This window comes from Gallinula chloropus (genome assembly GCF_964237585.1).
Source record: "Gallinula chloropus genome assembly, chromosome: 1".
Lineage (NCBI taxonomy): Eukaryota > Metazoa > Chordata > Aves > Gruiformes > Rallidae > Gallinula > Gallinula chloropus.
In genome coordinates, this window is record NC_140085.1 from 183,538,160 (window position 1) to 183,558,944 (window position 20,785).

The window sequence follows — 20,785 nt, forward strand, 5'->3', positions numbered from 1 at the left end:
GCTGTTGTTTGCTGGTACTTTATAATCAGTCTCACCTCGTGGTTAAAACCCGCAGGCGTTGTCAGGCGCCAGCCTAACCAATACCTAACAATCATGACAATGTTTCTTGCAATGTGTTTCACTGAAGCAAAGCCAGTTGATTTTGAAAGGAAAAGCAAGTCTGGTTTTACAGCATATTAGCATTTTATCTTTAGATACAGGAAGCCTTCTTTCAATTTTTTGCAGGTAAGAGATGCTTTCTGTCAAGAAATTGGTTAATTTCACTGTGAAGACCCTATGGTCATTAAAATACATGAAGTCTGAGGAGTTTTTTTCCACACTTTGCATTTTCTTCAGTGTTTCTCTGCAAAATAACTTCATTCCACAGCCACTTGGAAATGTAATCAGAAGTAAATGCTAGCTCACCCTTAGATCTTTAACGTTAAAATAATAATTTCATTAATTCTGGAACTTGAAAGTGCTGAAGATGGGATGCAAGTTTTCAAACTACTGATTTGACTCTCTTTCAACTCAGCAATAATTCTTCAGGTTCATACATTGCCTTTATGTCTTTATTTTTGTGACTGCTACGTTATGGGTATACTGAAAATGGCTTTGTGGATCAACCTTTGTACTGGGTTGGAGATAACTGCTTTTTTTGTTTGTCAGCGATTAAAGCACTAAATAAATAAGCTTTAAAGAGATTGTTAAACAATATTCTTTAAATGTTTAAAGCAAAACAAAACAAAAAAGCCAAACACAGAGATACCTGCCAGTTTACCAAGAAATGGTATGTGCATGTATGAGTTCCTTCATCCCACAAAGACATTGAGGTTGCTGTAAAAAGTTCAAGTAACTGTGGTCTTAATTCTGAAATTTCCATACTTTTATCAAACTCACAATTTTAAACTATCAGTGGGTTTTACTCATTATAGAAAAACTACAAATAAGCAATACAAGATATGAACTGTGTAAAACCCACCTTCTTATGTAAGAATTTAAATCATTATTTGGTTGAATGGCAACTTAGGATAAACTTCCATTCCTGTTGACCTTTCTGAATTTATTTTAAGCTGATGCTCTATAGCATTTCCTCAGCTTCTCTTTCACTGCTTTACACTTCACTTTGATTTCTTTTTAGCACTTCATACATCACTGGAACATTGCAGCTCAGCAAAAAGACCCAAAGAAAGTTCAGTTCTCAATTTATAGCTTACTGTAGCCTTTCTGTTCATTGTTACATGGTTGAGACAGTTCAGTAAATCTTTCAATTAAGACCTTGTTCTTAAAGTCCTTTCCCACAGTTATGGATTAACACTTCATTGATAATAAAGCTGTGAGTCTTTTTAGGTAATACATTTCAGAACTTCTGTATCTCGTCCTAAAGAAGCCCCTGTAGTATGTGTAATCAGGTTGGATTACATGCTGCTTTTGTAGAAAATACTTTTTGTTCCTTTTTCCCCCACTTGTAGCGTTCAGACGTAGTTATCTTTATTTGTCTGTCAAGCTCATACTTATCAGAATGAGGTATGCTAACCTTGTATACTGTACTTTGCATTTACTTAGTACTTTCCATTTACAGATCTTAACTCCGTTTATTAAACATTAATGTGGAATTATGAACACCCTTTCAGAAGCAGTATTGAAAGTTTGCTAAGAGTTGGGTCAGTGCTTTTGGTAGCTCCAGTACACTGAATTGGACATTTGGAGAATGCAGGCTGGAGTGTCTGAATCCTAGCCTTATGCACTTGGTGCAAAACCTGGTCAGTTTGTATCATGTTTCAGGTTTTCTTTAATTATTAAACTTCAGCAATTGTTGCCTTGTCTATTTTAAACACAAGAACATAAGGAGGTCTGTAGGCAGTTCCTCTGAAAAGCCTGTGCCAAGGTGTGTGCTCTCGTAGGAGCCAGCACCAAATGCTACAGGATAGGGCAGGCACACAGAAGTAACTTTCTTGTTTCTAGCTTCCTGAACCAAAAGTGATACTTGTATTTCTTTATAGCTCTTAATGGATTGCTTCTCTCAGTTTGCTTAACTTCTGCACCTAGCCTTTAGTTTCCACAATGTTCTTAAAGCAAGGAGTTACACAATTTGGTTGTGCGTTTCATGAGAAATTGCTTTACCTGTTTTAAACCTTTTACCTGTTTACCTGATTAAATACCTCTGGCTCTTTCCCATGAGAAACTGTAAATGATTTATCTTGCCATTTTTAGGCAGTTTGTGGGTCCTTTTTTATAGGTCTTTTACTTCTGCTGCCAGCCCTTTTACATTTTAACCATCTTCAGGTAGAATAATCCTGGTCATTCTTTCCTGACAAACAGATGGAAAGCCACCATAAGCTTCTCCTCAGGTTGTTTTAGGGGTTTTGTTTGTTTGTTTTGTCCTTTTCTACTTCTGTATGTTCTTTTTGAAAGGTGGAAGCAAGCACTGCACAGAGTGCTCAAGGTATTGAGGTGCAGTGTGGATTTACAGCATAGCACAGTAATGTTTTCTGATTGTTCTCTGTTGTGTTAGTAATGATTTTTATTGTTGTCTTCCTTTCTGTAAGTGCCACTGAACAAGTTTAGCTGGTATGTCCTTAAAACTCCATGGTAGCTTGTTTACAGCTAACTTATGGCTTATCACTGTGAAGAAGTACTTCTGTTGGTTTTGCCTAGTTGTGTGACTTGGTACTTACCAGCACTATTTTGACTGCTTTTTATCATCTGGTCATTGAGTGCTGTGAGATCCTTTGCAGCTCACTCTGTACATACCAAAAAATTGTCACGTCACTATTCATTTTCTTTTCCAGAAATTTTGTTAATATGTTGAAAAGTTTAATTTTTGCCTGCCTGTGGGCCTACTTCAGTCACTCTGGGCACTTTGGAAGCTGATTGTTTACTTAAGCCAGTTAGGTACTAGTGAGAAGCCCTTTTTGTTTGAGAGAAGCCCTTTTTAACTGAAGGCAACATTGCTGCCTTAAAAGTCAGAAAGATTGTCAAAAGCTTGTAGAAAATCCAAGTATGTCACAGCATCCCTGTGCTCTTTGAAGGTATCAGATTTTTTTAGGCACTACTTTCTCTACAAATGCCACCTCAACATATCCCTGTTGTGTCATATTTATGCAGGTGTCTGCAAACTCTGTTCCTTCCAGTTTGCATGGTACAAGGATCATCATGGTATGACAACTTGCCTGATTAGCAGGAGTAGACTGACTTGTTTGTAATATGTGTGCTTTCCCCCCGGGAGACATTAAGTTAGCGTCCTGTTTGTCACCTCCCAGTCCTCTGGTACCCAGACCTCTTCAGGTGACAAGACCATAATAACAGATTGGCAGTGTTCTTTGCAGCTTTTAGCTGAATGTTATCTCATTTCAGCAATTTGTTTTAAATATTGAGGGGTTTGTTGTCTCTGTTTTAAAGCCTCTTCTATTGTGGGATGCTTCTTTTGACTTGTCACCTGTCAAGAAGTTTTGATTTAAGCTCTTTTGTGAGCTTACTGACAGAAAAGGGAGAAATATCTGCTGGAGATAATTTTTTTTTTATGTTTTTAAAGCTTCTGGGTTTTTACTAAATGTTTCTGGGTGTGCTCTTTGTTATGATTTTATCAGTACGTTTTGTTGTCTTTGTTTATCCATGTTATCTTGTATATTTTTCACAGAGACTTTGCAGTTCAATACGTTCTTTGAACTTTGTCAAATTATTAATTGGTGCTGTACTGATTATTTCTGTAACTCATTTAGGTCCTGCTCAGGTTCCAATGATGTCCCCCAACGGTTCAGTGCCTACAATTTATGTGCCTCCTGGATATGCCCCACAGGTATGTCCTTTCATTTGAATCTTATTTTATTTCTTTTCCTGCACATTATGGGAGTAGAACCAAAATACCTTATTCAGACTCCAGTTTCAGAGTCACTGTGATCAGGCAAGTAAATGAGGGGAGATGTAGTATCTCTGTGAGGGGAGACTTCTCATGCTGTATGTGTGTATGTTTGGTTGTATATTGACTACTTCCATGACAGTAACAAGCACAGTTCCTTGCTGAGATTAGGATCCTGATCTACTTGATGTCCCCTGAACAAACATAATCATGACCCAAATAGTTCATTGTGTTAGGATCTGTACTGAATTCTGGGTTAGTGGATGTTTTCTCTTGGTACCAATTTAATTTTATATACATATATAGTTCCACGTTTGGAAGTTCCCTGCAGACAAGGAGTAAAGCACAGCAGTCAGAAAAAGCATAGGAAAAATATGGAAAAAAATTCAACTGTCCATTTAGGGTAAATTACTGTATAATATGCATTTCCACTACTTATCTGAAAATGGGGCTTTGATTTTCTGTGCTGTACAATTCCTAATTTAGACGGCTGAAAATTAAATGTGAGCTAGATAACCTGGGCAGCCTTTAAAGTAGATTAAAAGGATGATTCCTCTTGGCTATTTTTGATGCCTGTGCTATAATGAGATGTGTGGCCTTCTAGATGGTGTCTCCTTCCCTCAGCTATAGAAGGAACCTAGGGGTTAGTAGGTCAGGCCTGGAAGTTAGAGCAGATGAATACCGCTCCCCATAATTCAGGTCTTTCTCATGATGGTCTTTTGTTGTAACTGGTGAGTCAGGGTGCACCTTGTGGTGTACACAGAGAAGAGACTGCGACACAAAATGCAACCAAAAAACCTTTGTTGTCCAGCAAATGTTACATTATTTGAACTGTATAAAACATTTGTCCTATAGCAAAGGAAAAGGCTGTTAGGTTAGGCAAGCTTATGCTCCAGGCTTTTACCTTTTATGTGTTGAAAGCTGGGCAATAAATTGACTCGTGCATCCTTCATAGTTGAGTCCTCAAACAAGCAGAAGAAAAAGAATTTAAAATAATCATGAAAATCTGTTTATCTTTACATGGCAGTAAAAAGTCTTCATCCTTATTTAGAGTTCATCTTTAAAGAACCAAAAGAATTTTTGAAATAAGTGAAATTGTGAATTTTAACATATTTCTTGAGTGCCTAATTTCAGTTGATGAAATACTTAATGTATGAAAAGTTGTGTAACCTGTGGCAATCCGACTAATCTTTGTGAAATTAATTTATCCTTCCTTTGAGGGCGGCTTGCAGCAGACAGGCTGAAGGACTGGGCCTTGCTGGGGTACTCCTGTCAGCTTTTCATTGGAGCTCGTTAGTGCAAGGATTGTGCTAACACAGCTTGCTGACTTTTGAACTGAAGGTGCCTCACATCTATCCAGCTCAGAGTACAGGTGGAATGAGCTCATGTCTGCTGTTTTCATCTGAGTAGAGGCATCATAGTCTGGGAAAATGTGTATTTTATAAGTCTTATGAAGTATTTACTGCTGACAAAACATACCAGCCGTTGTGGTTTATGAGGGAAGTTCCTGTTAAGAGCCAGAAGATTTGCTAGTAGTCTTGCAAACAGGAAGTCTAACACTGTTGAGCTAAGAGTTATCCCAGACTTAATACAGTCCCAGCAAAGTAACTTACATGGTTTCTTCAGACATAGTATATTTTTAAATGTCAGCAACTGCAAATATGGTTTGAGAGAAATTGGAAACCAGTTAAATGTCTAAAGCCATCCACCTGGAAGAACAAGTTCAGCATAACCATCTTTTGTCTGTCCCTTTTTATTTACTTCTGTTACACCTCTGCTTGCTTCAGTCCCTGTTTGGCAATGATACAGCATACTGGCCTCTGTTGGAGGTTGGGGATAACTACAGAATAAAGGATATTTGTTTTTCTTCTATCACATAATCAATTTATGATTTGCTTTTTATTTTACTTCTCCCTTTCTCTCCTTTTGGAACTGCAGTTCCAAAACTCTGAAAGAAAGCCCATCTTTATTCATCCTCTCTAAGCTGTTTGTTTTCACTGTCTGTAGTGAGTTTTCCAGTGGTGGTTGGTTGGTTTGTTCAACCAAGAAGGTCTATGCCAGAACTATGTGTTTTGCTTGCACAGTCAGGTTGATAGATAACTTCTTTATCTTTTTAACTTAAGATCACAGAATCGCAGACTGGTGTGGGTTGCAATGGACCTCAAAGATCATGTAGTCCCAAACCCCTGCCCTCCACTAGGCCAGGCTGCCCAAAGCCCCATCCAACCTGGCCTTGAACACTGCCAGGGAGGGAAGATGATATACTTGATATGATGCACTTAGTGCTTTTTGGAGGGTTTTTATCTGTGTAGGTGCCTAGTAGAGACTTACTGTTGAGTTGATGTTTGATTTAGAGGCACAGTTACAGACTTGTCAGACTCTTCATTTTACACTATTAAACTTAAGGTCCCTGCTGCTATGAATTAGGTACCTATTTCTGAGTTACTTAGGCTGTTAGCAGAAACAAGAAAACAAATAAATTATGAACTAAGTAGCCTGTTTTTTATGGAAGCTGCTTCCTGCATAATCTGAATGCGCTCATAAAATCATGATAAATAGCAAATTTTTGTGTAAGCAAGAAGGACTTAAATAATTAAAACTACATTTCAGTGCTTAAAGAATTTCATTGGACAGCAGAAGTTCTAGTTGTATTTATTGCTGTTAATATATCCTGCCTTTAGGTAGCACACAGCTATGGATGCATAGATATGAAGAGTGTCTTTAGTGAAATTACTTTCCCAGTAAGGGACAATTTCTGTATACTGAAAACAGCCCATTTCTTAAAGTCATGTGGTATTATGTATGTATTTTAAAGCTGTGATCACTTAGGTAATTTATAGTAATTTCCAGTTCTCTATGTAAGTAAGGTGGGATCAGCTCCGTTGTGTACATACTTTTCTATCTTCTGAGTGCGACTGCATATGCAGAGATTGTCATTCTACCATTACAGCAGAAGCATACAGCTGTGTCTGCGTGACTGTCTCAGTACAGTAGTGAAATTCTGAAAGTTTCCTAGACCAACCTCACGTACCTTGCATTGATTCAGCTAGCAGGGAAATTCTGGGGTGTACAGATCAGGTTGCTGTTAGAGAAAACAAAAGCAGAAGCTTCATTTCAGGTGTACCAGGTGCACACTAACCCCTAATGGAGACATGGTAAAAACTGATTGATTCTCCAAGTGATTCTGTCATGGACTTGGTGGAAATGCTCACATCAGAGCATGGGACTAAATTTAGCCAAGCCTATTACCCTTTGGCTTTAACAGTGGAGCCGAAAGCAGCTTGACACTTAGTGCTTTGATCTATTGATCTACTCCTGTTGTACAAGGTTTACTCATTGGCATTGGCGTATGTGCAGATGTCCCCACCTCATTTCAAGTGTCAGTGAAAACATACCTCATAGGATTACCTTGTCCCCTGCTTTTGAATGTAGATGTGATATTCCAGATTCCTTTCTTCTTATTATCCTTTTCAGGGTGAACATTTCATCCAAAAACTTACATTCCAGTTCCTGCTGTGGGATTATTTTACTAGGCAGCAGCATTCTGGGCACTGAAGCTACTGAAACCAATATACGACTGAGTCAAATTATGCCAAGATCACGTCTAGATATTACCAACGGTCATGTATTTTGGTGAATTTACCCAGAGTGATGAGAGGATCATCATGGCAGTCTTCCCTGTCTGTGATGTGCTTCAGGGAGGGACCCCTGTTTCTTGTCCAGTTGATTACTGACCCTTATTTAGTGATGAGTATTTTGTGCTTCAATACGTAGGTGCCTTTGTGCCTGCTCTTCACCAGACTACTGCATGCTACAGACCTCGGATGTGTTCCCAATACCATGCACAACACACCTCATTGCATCTTAGGTGACCACACTCTCATCATGGGATTACATATGCTGCTTTTGTTTCTTTGAACTTCTAGCTGTGTTGCTTGATGGCTGCACTCAGGTCCCTCAGCAGAAGGCTGTCCTGTCACATCTCCCATTTGCCATTTTTGCACAAGCCTCTTTGCACACCACAGAGTCTGACAGAGGCTATCACAAAGTCCCCTATTTGCAGTGATAGGACAGGAGATAATGGTTTTAAACTAAAAGATTTAGATTAGATATGAGGAAGAAATTCTTCCCTCCAAGGGTGGTGAGACACTGGCCCAGGTTGCCCAGAGAAGCTGCAGCTGCCCCCTCCCTCACAGTGTCCAAGGCCAGGTTGGATGGGGCTTTGGGCAACCTGGTTTAGTGGAGGGAGTCCCTGCTCATGGCAGGGGGTTGGAACTAGATAATCTTTAAGGTGTCTTCCAACCCAAACCAGTCTGTGATTCTGTTTTCTGGGTAGCATGTGGCTTCCTTCAAGGTGCAAGACATTGTAACAGGGGAAGGAGCAGGAATTATTTTTTAAAATTACCTTAAGTTGTGAAGGAGTCTTGAGTGGGATGACTACCATCATGCTAGGGGTTTTTTTGCTTTCACAGCTTGATGCATACGATGGGGCAGTGTTCCTTCAGGGTTAGTGTTCATGGGCTGGGTTGGACACAAAGACCAGACACGGTTGTGCCTCTTCACTTGCTATTTTTGTGGACTGAGGTCCATCCACCCATCCAACCACGTCTAGGGAGCAATCTAGGTGTTCTTACTGCAAAACAAATTGTAGCAGTGTAACAGTTCTTACAAGCAGTGAGAATGAGGGTGGAAGCAGGACCCTGGGGAGAAGCTAGGCTTGTGCTATAAATATAACTGGTTGTTTATAAGGTGGTGTTACCATCAGATTTTTTTTCCCCATCCCATTAAGAAATTAATGGCATTATTGTAGTTAATACTTAACAGATAGCTCTTTAATTGTCCTACCTCTTTTTTTGTTATGCTCCCCTGTTTTCTCAAATTTAAGGGTGTTACTGTTCCTCATTTTGTCTAAGCATCTATAGAATCATACCTTTCAGAGTATCATTCCTCTTTTGATGTGTGGTATCTCTCACTTTTCAGGTTATTGAGGATAACGGTGTTCGAAGGGTTGTGGTGGTTCCCCAGGCTCCAGAATTTCATCCTGGTGGTCACGCAGTGATACACAGGCCTCCACATCCCCCACTGCCTGGCTTTCTTCCTCTTCCAGCCATGATCCCCCCTCCACCACGTCATATATACTCACCTGTGACCGGAGCCGGTGACATGGCAACGCAGTACATTCCACAGTATCACACCTCACAAGTATACGGGGATCTGGGTAAGTAATTAATTGAATGTTGCAAGTTCTATCAAAGAAAATAATGCTCTGCTCATTTCCAGCATCTCTTACACTGATACATGAGCTTTATCAGGCAAGACTTACAGCTTGAATGTACACAAAAATTTTATGAGGATACCAGTCTTGTTTTTACTGAAGCTTATTATTCCAGAAGTTCTTTTAATTAATTTGACTTGTCTGTTCAGTGATCCATTAAACATACAGATTGTTTCTTTTGTGTATCAGTTATAGATTTGCCTGGGAAAGCAACGCAGGAAGCGTTTGTAGTGATTCAGCTGATGACTTCCCCTGAGATTCAGCATTTAAATCCATCCCTGAGCACTCTTCTGAGATACCATGTCTTGCAACTATCCTATTTGAAGCATGAAACAGGAGTTGTTAGTGTTCATTATGAAAAAAAAAAAAAAGTTTGTTATTTCTTATAATACTGTCTGCATTTAGTCCAATGTCTGTATTGAAATCCAACTTGAACGGTCAGGTGCTACCAACCTCAACTTAATACTGTAATTGAAGCTGCCTTTGGTAGTGCTATTGATTTTAATGCTATTTAGTGGCAAAGTGTGTGTACTAACTCAGGGATTGAGTTGTTAGTTTAATATTTACATTTCTGGTAGACTTGCTTTTCTTTAGATAAGCTGCTGCTATAAAGCAGGTGCAGACCTTGAAAGACTTTGAGAGCAATGCCAAAAGTTCTTGCTTTTAGAGAAAGAAGCTAGAAGCTATGGAGAGGTAGACTAAACACAACTTGGTCACATCAGTGGAGATGGATAGATTCTCAGTGTTGTGTCACACTACTAAACTCATCTAAAAATGTTCTCCTTATGGTCACTGTGCTTAAACAGTCGTGATGGGCAAAGCTGTCAGATAAGAATATAAGCAATGTCTTGATCTTCCTGGAATTCATACTGTTTCTCTATTCTTAAGTTATACTTTATTTTTTCCTTACACTACTTTGATAACAGTACATTATTAAATGCTTTTTAGTGTTTATTTATAGTTTTATTAATTTCTTGGTTCCCTGTAGATGGCAGTTGTTAGCTTTTAGTTTGCTAAATTAAGAGATTGGACTATGATAATTAAATTCATAAAAGATAAAGGGTACTTCTTAATGGAATAGTATTTTTTGACTTCTGATGCTAGTTTATATCCCTTTAAATATGAATTCAGTGGTAATTTGCTAAATTGCTAATGTAAAAATAAAAATTGATAAAGTGGGATTCTCTAGCTTTGCTTTGATGTGAGTATGTACATAAGATGCCCCTGGATTTAGGGAGGTAGAGGACTAGAAATGCTTTAATTTGTTACGTATTTTCTACAGATTTCATTCTGGGCCACTGACTTTGCCTATGGCTTTCAGAAGTCAAAGCCCACAGTTAGGCTCCTGTATGAAGAATCTCAGCTTAAGGGGGGAAAAAACCCAGAAGCTGTTAGAGCATGGTAGTTCTCTAACAAGAGCACCTGAATCTGTAAGGGTCAAGGTTCTCAATAGTCACCGCTTAGCTGGTAATCCTCTGTCGAATTTTCTGACCTAAAGAACCAGGAACGGAAAAGTTCTCTAGCTTTGTTATTTTTATCCCTCTTGCAAGGAAGTTTTTATTTGTTCTTGGGTTTTTTACATCCTATCACATAAGGAAAAAAAAGTCATGAATTTCACTCTTTAGACCGAGTGATCCAACTTACCTGAAAATGGACGCGTTCTGTGCTGGTTTTGAAGGTTGTTTTGGGGTTCTTTTTGAAGCTTTCATCCTTCATCATAGGTAGGGTTAACAGAGAGGAAAGAGTTGGTACCATGTGGTACACTGTTTTAAAGTTTTGAGTCAGTAAGCTGCTTCTAAGTGTGAAAGTGAAATGAGTGTGTATGTTAGAACTGGACAGAAGGGTTCAGCAATCCACAGGAGGGTTTTTTCATTAGTCTGGTGCTGATTTTTTTCCCCAAGCCATGAGACAGGACCTTGCTGTTTCTGCAGCAGTGCCTTGGGTTACTGTGTACAGGTGGAGCCATACTATCTTCAGTCTTCTCGTGTCTTTCAGTTGCCCTGTGCTTTCATGGGGATTTTTATCTGTTGATTTCTGCTGAAGTGCTATTAAAGGAGTAGAGCTCTGGTTGCATTCCAAAACGTCAGTGGTTTTTATTCAGCATTAGCACAAATGTCTTTCCATGTTAATAAAGTGGCATGTTTTTTTTCTGTGTTGAACTTATCCTGTGCTTTACAGCTCAAAGAAGATTAAGGAAACATTTTAAGTGTAATTTTTTTAGTAGAAAAAAGATGGGGGAAGGGAAGATTGCACTTTCTCACCTAAAATATTGATAATATCCAATTGCTGTCTGTTAGTTTACCTGCTGGACACTTCTGTTTTCTGAAAGGAGTAGAGATGTAATTTTACACACAAGTGCACAATTAACACACATAGCATTTCTGAATAGGTATCTAATTACACTCTGTTCCTACTAATTATTTTTAACTTTGCTTTCATTTAGACACTCTGCCTGCTCATGGAAGATCCAACTTTAGAGATGAAAGATCTAGCAAAACATATGAAAGGTTACAGAAGAAATTAAAAGATCGACATGGAACGCAGAAGGATAAGTTAAACAGTCCTCCATCATCTCCTCAGAAATGTCCTTCTCCTACAAGTGAACATAATGGACTTACAAAAGGACAGGATGCAGCTGGTATAAGCACAGGTTCTACCAAAAGCAAGTATTTAGGTAAAGGAAAAAGCAGTTCTCAGACCGACACAGAAGTAGAAGGTAAGTGTTAACAAAATAATATGTGTATGTACATGTATGTATTAATTATGCAAGTCTGATATCTAGCTGAGCATATATTTGTAGATAGAATACCACACTTTGACAATCTTGAAGTTGAATAGTAGCCCATAACTGCCCTGACTTAGATACAGTGGAGTGAAGGGCAGTCAGTCTGCCCCTCACATAGCAATAATGGGCCTAAGAGAACAAAACTACTGGCATGCAAGCCTCCATGGAAATTTGAGCATGTCTTAGTGGTCACTGTTGTGGTTTTGGTCCAGCCAGCAGCTGAGCAGGACATGCTCACCCCTCCCCTGTTGGAACAGGGAGAGAACACGGGCAGAGAAAGGCAAACTGCAGGGTTGGGATTGACACAGCACAGGGAGAGAGAAACAACAAATGTCAGAATACACAAACGGTGATAACACAAAGCACTTTACCAACCTGACAATTGACCAGATGCTCAGCTCAAACTCAGACCATCCCTGAGCTGTGTGGACCTGCGCCTCCCTGACTAGCCCCCTTTTATGGGGAGCATGAGGTCACATGGGTTGGAAAACACCCTTGGCCAGCTCTGCTCACCTGTGCTGGCTCCTTGTGAAAGTTAACTCTATCCTAGCTAAAACAAGGACAGTCATACTTCATAACACTGTTTAAACACTGCTTTGTTCAGAGTTATTGGTGCTTACGTTTTAAGGAATCGCTGGATATCAGTGGCTTGCTTGACATTGCTGAAAACTTGAAACAATCAGGTGTCTGATACAGGAAACCTACATTCAACTTGCTAAAAAGCAGTGTTTTGTAAAAGAGATATTGTTGTTCTATAAAACTCACATAATGCCTGTCCCTACCAACTCACGATTGAAAGGCATTTGTAGAAGACTGGTCTTTATACTAGTGTGAGTATGTTCATGTTTTCTAAGATGCTACCATACAGTGTGTTTGTTGTTTAAATACACAGCAAAGCTTGTGATCTCATAAATGGACTGAATGCCCTCAGTCTTGATCGTATGGTCATTGTCAGATCTGATGATGTGTCACTGTGCAACTTTCAGGTCACTGGCCTAGCATTTCAGATTCAGAACAGAATGTCAGAGACTTGTCATCAGCCAAGTACAATTTTCTCAGATTAGGGAGATGAAACTAGTGATGCTGAGGGAAACAAACCATGATTTTCTCAACTCATTGAGTAAGTTTACTTTGAGGTGATGATTTTGTGCCCTTGTGTATTAGATTGCTTTAAACCAAAAGGCATGTCTAAGATGTCTAAGATCAGGAAATCTCAACCTAAAAGAGCTGTTTAAAAATACGTGTAGATGATACCCTGTGAAAGCTTAGCACCAAGGGACACCTCTGAGATAGGACCCAAATTCAGAAGTTGAGCACTGTTGCTCCAAACTTTAATACCTTTCCCTAGTTCCAGAATGGCATTTGTCTTGGCTTCAGTTTACTTTCTGTTAGTTGGTATTTATCTGTGAGCTAACTCTACCAAGGCACAGGTGATAAAATGTACTGTTGCTTACATATGTTAGGAAAATTATGTTAACAATTCCTGAGAAGTATCACTAATGTTACCAGCAGTCTTCCACGTGATGTGCAATTTAAAGTACTGTAACTTGCCTGCCTATACATCCAAAGATAAATGTATAGGCAGTATCTCAGCCAAGAGCTTAAGTTCTCCAGAGCAGTAGTTTGTTTCAGGTTATACATTAATAAAAGATAACTAGGCTTTCTGTATTCCATTAAATCATAAAGCAGATTTAGAAATAGTTTTATATGAACAACTTCTTTGGGAGCTTTTTTGGGTTTATGTTGCTTTAGATGAATGTGAGCTGGCAAAGTGTTCTATTTTATACAAGTCTTAGTCTGTGCACAGTGTTTGAATTTGAAGAGCTGTTTCCCTGTAAAGTTGCTGAGCAGTATTCATGGGTGCTTTTTGTTTCCTTTGATTTTGTTTTTTAAGAAAAGGATGAAGAAACAAAAGCACTCGAAGCACTTCTTTCTAATATAGCCAAGCCAGTGGTAAGTAAATAAAGCTTTCCATAAATCAGAATGTGTCTGTGTGACTGTTGCTAGTTTATACACTTACCCCTCCTTTTCTTTCTCCAAGTTGAAAGGACCTTTAACTTCCCACACTAAAGAAAACTTGCTTAACTTCCAGTTACTGAAATGTAAATGACAAAAGTTTTTTTTTTAGTATATTAACATTTATGAAGCTAAAATTGTCTTGGTAATTATGTGGAATTCTTCTTGGCCACTCTGTGAAATGTCACTTTTAACAGAATTATTTAAAAAAAAAAAATACAGAAAGAGCTTGTAAGGTTTCCAGTAACATACGATGATGATGCTTCACATAAGGTGGTGCTTAACATCATCTCTTACTGTAAATTAACCATTCAGTAAACAGCTTTACACACCAAGCATCTCTGGTCATAACAAATACCTGGTGAGGTTTCCAAAACCTCACCAAAATGAAGTTTTGGAAAAATCTTATTTGAAAAGCAAAGGAAAACTAGGGCAGATTGCTTTTTAAGAATCTCTGGCACCTCCAGGGAGGAGACACAAAATTCTCCAAGGATGGTGACTGTCAGCAGTGGGCTTTTGACTTAAACAATTTCTTTCCTGGTTGTAAAAACATAATTTGCAGCCTCTGCATAGGGACTATTTAAAGAACTGTTGCCACATTCACAGTTTCTTCTGTGTTCTTCTCTTTCATCTTCTGGACTTTCCTTGGTCCTAACTTTTCTGTGAGGGCTTACACAGCTTTTCCAAAGATCTGCATCTCAGTCCTCAGTCCACCAGCTTTCCTGAGTAAAATCAGTCTCTGTTCCTTATTGTAAGGTACAAAAAGTCATTGCAACTAAAACTCCAGGAGGACCTTGCCATAGGTTTTTCCAGTCAGCCAGCTACTTCCTCTGTAATGAAGCACCCTGCTTTTCATCCTTTTGTGCCATATACGTGCATGTGCACACAATGCACAAAGCTGGTAATGAAGAGAAAACTTTCATTGGAAGGAAAGAAGGAAATACAGAGAAGAGGTGAAGAAGGAAAAAGATAGATGGAAGTAGGGTGATCCATTCTCTAGATGTATGCACAGACCCCTGCCAGTGGTCAGGGCATGCAGGATGCCATCCAAGTCTGGGGTGTTGTCAGTGGCTACGTTGCCAAGGGGAATGAGGACTTTGAATTTCCTGGGTGGTTAGAGTGAGACTGAGAAATACGATCAGCAGGTGGTGTCTTGCTAATGACATGCGAAAAAGCAATGGAGTGCCAGTTCTGCCTTGTTTTCTTTCACTTCCACCCTCAACACTCAACTGTCCATGCCTATTAGGCAAGCATGCTACTTCCCTTCCCCACCATGTCCTTACTTGAATGGCATTGCACAGAGCTGTGTACCTATGAGTGATCTCTTTGCAGACCTCAGAAGACATCAGAGGCTTAGGTCAGTGTTCACGACGCAAAAAGCCAAATTTCCAGCAGTTGGAGAGGCTTCAGCTTTGAAGGAAGTGGACTGTCAGGGCTGTGGGTGGGTGGAAGACAAGCTGATGTTGCAGCTTGGGGGAGTATGACATGATAAAAGAAAGGGAGGGAGGCTGTGTTACCTGCTTAGGCCTTGGAGGATCAGAAGCAACGCTCCCACAGTTTCTCCAAGGAAACATTTTCCTCACCCTCCCACAAGTGAAGTAGGAGATTGTGTTTTTTCACACCTTCTGTTTGTAGTTCTCATCAAAAATCTATTGGCAAGTTTTTGATTAATGTTTTGCTTGAAGCACCCACTCTGGGAACTGTGCCATGATGCTGCTCTCGATGGACTGTCAGCGCCCTGTTCCCTGGGTGAACTTCAGTGCTGGCACAGGCGATACTGGGTACTGGCTGTGGTGGTGGTTGTATAATCAGATGATCATATGGGTGCTGTGCAGTACTGTGTCCATTGCACCGTATCCTGCTCCAGAAAGTCCAGAGTAGTGCTGAAGACTGTGACCTGTCCTGGGCTCTCCCATATCTTAATGCCCAAGTCCAGGGCATACACATGTAAATCAGGTGGTAGGCTTTACGGTGTACTTTCATTCACACCTCTCTTCCAGTTCTGTGCAGTATGGGGCACACTGGCTTTGCTGCCTCCAGCCTCCCATCATGTGTTTTTATGAACATGTTCTCATTTTTTAAAAACTTTTTGCCTGTATGGATCCCCTGTCCTTCCATACGTGGCAGTGTTAAGTCAAGTTGGTAACACAGTGCTGCCACCAGATGACCCTTCTACTCAGGAAGGTCTTAAACTTTCTGTATCCAGATGATAGTTGGAGTAGTTCTGCAGACTGTGCCATGCAGAGTCCTCAGCCTTTGAGCAGAGTCTCCACCAGCTGTCATGTCTGCTAACCAAATAACAAAGGAAGCAGAGAAGACAAGGAGTCCTGAAAAGATGAAAGTAAAATGAAGAATAGAACAGAAGGCTGAGTATTTAATAAGGAGAGGCAATAGGAACGCAGAATTTGTGTGTTGCTTACACAGCACTTAAATCCCTTGGGAAGGCATTGGATTTTGTGGTTCATGCACGTTCTGAGTATGCTTCACAGAATCATGGGGGTCGGAAGGGACCTCGAGAGATCATCAGGTCCAACCCCCCGCCAAAGCAGCTCCCTAGGACAGGTCACACAGGGAGGCATCCAGAGCAGTCTTGAATATCTCCAGAGATGGAGACTCCACAACCCCTCTGGGCAGCTTGTCCCAGGGCTCTGTCACCATCACTGGGAAAAAGTTCTGCATATTGGTGTGGAACTTCCTATGCTCCAACTTGCAGCCATTGCCCCTTGTCCTGTCCCCACAGACCACTGAAAAGAGGCTGGCTGATTCCCCCTGTGTCCTACACTTGAGATATTTATAAACATTGATCAGATCCCCTCTTAGCCCTCTTTTCTCGAGGCTGAATAGCCCCACTTCTTTCAGCCTTTCCTTGTAGAGGAGATGCTCCAGGCCCTTAATCGTAGCCCTTCTCTGGACTGTCTCCAGGAGATCCCTGTCTTTTCTATACCAGGGAGCCCAGAACTGGACACAGGTGGGCCTGACCAGGTCAGAGTAGAGGGGGAGGATCACTTCCTTCGACCTGCTGGCCATGCTTGTGGGCTTTTAGGGTGTGATGCACCTCACCCACCAGTGAAATACTTTGTGTCACTGTGAATGCAATCCAGTTTGCATGAGCTCTGTTGTTTGGCTTATGTGGTATAGCTAACCAGGAGCTAACTTCTGCAAGCTGGACTGCTAATGAAGATGTGCCCACCTCTTACTTTCCTCACTGCTAGCACTCAAGTATCGTACTCTGCTCAGACCAGCAACCAAAATCAGTTGCAACTGCTTAAATAAACACGCAAACAAGTGTTGAAAAAGTCAAGTGTTGGGGTATTGTGGGACATCCAGGTTAAAGGGCAGCGTTGCATAATTGCTTCTTAATGACGAAATTAGTGATTATTGTCACACACTTGCATCATGCAAAGCTGGAGTTTTGTGATAAAATAGTGTATGAGGATGTCATCTAAGACTGCCGTGAAGCCAAAACACAACAGAGGAAAGTTTTTTAGAAGAAATCTTCATTTTAAAAATTCTTAATCACTTAATACTTTGTTTTTGTCCCTTATTAATAGTCTTGTGAGGAAGAATATAGTTGAACCTAGACTTGTCTTCAAGAATCATTTTCTTAGTTGGAAATTGAATCTGAAAAGCAGTACTGAACGTTTTATAAATGAGTTGGAGAGGATTAAAATTATATTTTCTGATTCTCTCTTGTCAGTGCTTGCAGCTGTGATTTTTTTGTTTTGTTTTTTTAATTTTTTTAGCAACCAAGAGTGGTTGAAAATACTCATGCACCTATATAGGAATTTACAGAAAACCTCCAGAACTTATGAAACATGTAACATTATATAGAGTGTAGGGCCAGAAGAAAAACGTTGTTGTTACTCGGTCCCTCTCCTACTGCCTCTCTGCTTTGATGCCTAACCTCTCATGCATGAGCTGTATTTCTTGGGTCCCCCACAGTCCCCCCACCCCCCTGCTCCAGGGTTGCGGAAAGGAAGAAAGTAGCAACTTCAGTGGGATGCTGGTGTATGAGGTGTGGGGACAGGGTTGGAAATTAGTTCCAATGTTTTTTCCCTGCCAAAGTGTTCAATGTTGTACCTCTTGTTCTGTTCTTCTGCCCATTAGCCTGTGCCACTCGGGTGGACACTTAGGTATCTGCCTCTTACACTTGTTCAGTCCCCAGTGCTCCTCAGCAGGGCTTACTAGTTTAGGCTTGGTTTCTTGCAACTGCTTGGCTTAATCCATGTGTACATCACTGATAAGGAGCTGGTGTTTTAACCTTTCCACCTGTTTTATGGCAGAGTCCTCAGTTTCACTGGGCTCCATCTACTGAGCCCAGAGACTTTGGTGTAGATGGTAAATTTTCTAGTCCAACAACAGGGCCACTAAGATGGATAGGGATTTCTGCAGGATGGAAATAGTGTTTCACAGTTTTAACTTACACATCCACCAATAACACAGCAGGGGAGCTTTCCTGACAGATTTTCCTTTCCTTTTCTTTTTTTTACATATCTTTTGTCTTTAACTATGTTACCTGGTCTTGTTTCACTGACTCTTTCAACATCTCTTGTAAATTCTGTTAAATTGTAGCTTATTGTCTCACATTTCTCCCTTCATATACGTATGTGTGCGTGTGTATGTGTAGAGGGATTATATAATTTTTGTACATTGCAGCTTTTTATGCACCATTAGAATGTCCTTCATTCCCAGCTTCTGTGAATACTTTTCACTTTGCATTTCTGAGCATGTTGGGTTCTACTGACTGTTGCTTTTAAGCAAATTGGCCACAGCAAAGCTTCAGCTCTTCGTAATATTCTTTAGTCACATACTTGTTATGCAAAGTAAAGCAACCAGAACGCCCTACAGAGTCACTGGTTTTTAGCTTGGTCCATCAGTTACTGCGTTAACACTTGCCAGTTATTATTTTAGAAGTCTTATGTAAGGTTTACGTGCGTTGACCAACAAACATTGCCCTTGGGGAGTGGCTCGGGATAACAATTTTTCATCCAGTCAGAGGCTTCAAGAACATTTCACCCTGTTCTCTGTTGACAATTGTTGGTATATAACGATTTCTACTAATACTCTGGGTTTTGCTAGTCAAAGTCCTCTTGAGTTGACTGTTACTCTGTAGTCTGTAATGTTGTCTTTGATCTCCCTCCCACTCTTTCTGATCTCTCTGTACTGGGACAGATGAAACCTCTAATCTTTTAATGTTCCAGTAAGATGTAATGCCACCTTTCACTTGTAGCAACCGTATTGCCTCTCTGGTGTAAAAGAAGATAGGCAGACTAAAGATGTAGGAAGAGAAATGTCATGTGTCAAGTGTATGAGGCAGTTTGGCATTAGTAAAGTGCTAGATGGGATCTTATGTGCAGTTCTGGGCAAAGCACTATGGTAATGAAACAGCAGGTGATAAGGAGAACAGTAAAAATGATCAGAGATTTAGATAAGTGAAGGGAGACAAATGCTAACAGTCTTGAAATGCATAAGAAACAACTGCAGAAAGGAACAGAAGATCTAACGTTCAACTCCATTGTGGCTGGGACTAGTTGGCTTAGCTGGTACTTAGAGAGATACTGTCTGGGCATTAGGAAAAAAATGTCAACTGTTAAGGTAGTTAAACGTAGGAATAGATCATCTCTCAGTGGATGTGCTACTTCTGGAGCATAGTAGGTACTTCAGGAACCTACGCTGCTTTCCTTTAGTATACATTGCCTCCTTCTGAAATCCAGAAACGGAGGGGGGGAACTAGAGTTGTCTGTGAGGGAGCTTTTATCACCCTAGGTGCTTCCCCACAACTCCAGAGACTTCCAGGAATATACTGAGGTGGTTGCAGTTCGTGTAGTTTGTAACCACATCAAGACTATAGTGGAATTTCTCTTACCAAACTTTGAATAGTGTTTCCAAGATCTTCAGAGGGTAATCTTAGTAGCACTTGATGCTTTTCAGGATGTGATGCATAGTCCTGTTAGCACGTAACAGCTTAGTGACATTATTTCCAAGACATTGAACTCAACTTTTTTTGATTTTTACCTCCTTTCAGTTTGTCTGTTACCAGTAAATCATCTCCTCTCCACTTCATTCTTGAAGTTGGCCCATATGAGTTTTTAGTTCAGTAGATTATAGCAATTTAAGAGCAGCAGTTGTGAAGATAGCATTTTGATTCTGATTCTCTGGTAACAGATTTCCAAAAGCAATTATTCCCAAAATAGATACATATTACAGTCATATTGTAAAACTAGTCATTTCATGTAATGAAATGTGTTTCCAGTTCTCTTATGAAATGACTGCAAATAGCAGGTGGGTGCAGCGTAATAAACCTCGATAGCAGACGTGCAATATTAATAAACACCCACAAATTTCTAGACATCCTTCTATAACAGATCCTAAAAATTCAGTCACATGTACATTCCTGTGCAGTCACCTACAGAAACACCAGCATCCCCAACCCCCTTGCATCACACGTGGGTTTCAAGCAGCACCCACTCTCCTGGGAGTGTGGGTGTCCCTAACTGCACGTCTCCTTTGGGAGAACTGGGTACTTTAGCCTTGCATGCAACTGTGTTGCTCCCTAAAATCTGTTACTCCCTAATATCTGCTAATCCACAGGCCATCTCCACCAGGTCACACATGCCCACCCAAGCTGTGGGTCCTTGCCAGCTGTACACGAAACTGCTGTCGCTCACAGCATCCATCATGCCTGAGTAGAGGCGGCAATGGTGGCAGGGCAGCTTTTCACACTGTCAGGCCACGTTTTGATCATTACCCTGTTGTACTCCAGCATCTTTTTTTCTCTGGTACGAATTTCCATGCTGCTTTTGTACTTCTGAAGCTGATTCCTTCTTTGTTCCAGAAGTCTGTTACTTCCTGGTTACCATGTAATTCCCCC

General features: G+C 40.3%; 1 protein-coding gene across 1 annotated transcript in view; it reads left to right on the forward strand.

Annotated features, from left to right (window-relative positions):
- FNDC3A (fibronectin type III domain containing 3A) overlaps positions 1-20,785 on the forward strand; it is a gene marked incomplete at its 5' end in the record, with an annotated part of 103,211 nt that overhangs the window by 48,129 nt on the left and 34,297 nt on the right. Inside the window, 4 exons of the mRNA XM_084279092.1 lie at positions 3,702-3,778; positions 8,819-9,056; positions 11,557-11,829; positions 13,793-13,851. Of these exons, the coding sequence (XP_084135218.1) occupies positions 3,702-3,778; positions 8,819-9,056; positions 11,557-11,829; positions 13,793-13,851 (647 nt within the window). The remainder of the gene's footprint in view (positions 1-3,701; positions 3,779-8,818; positions 9,057-11,556; positions 11,830-13,792; positions 13,852-20,785) is intronic.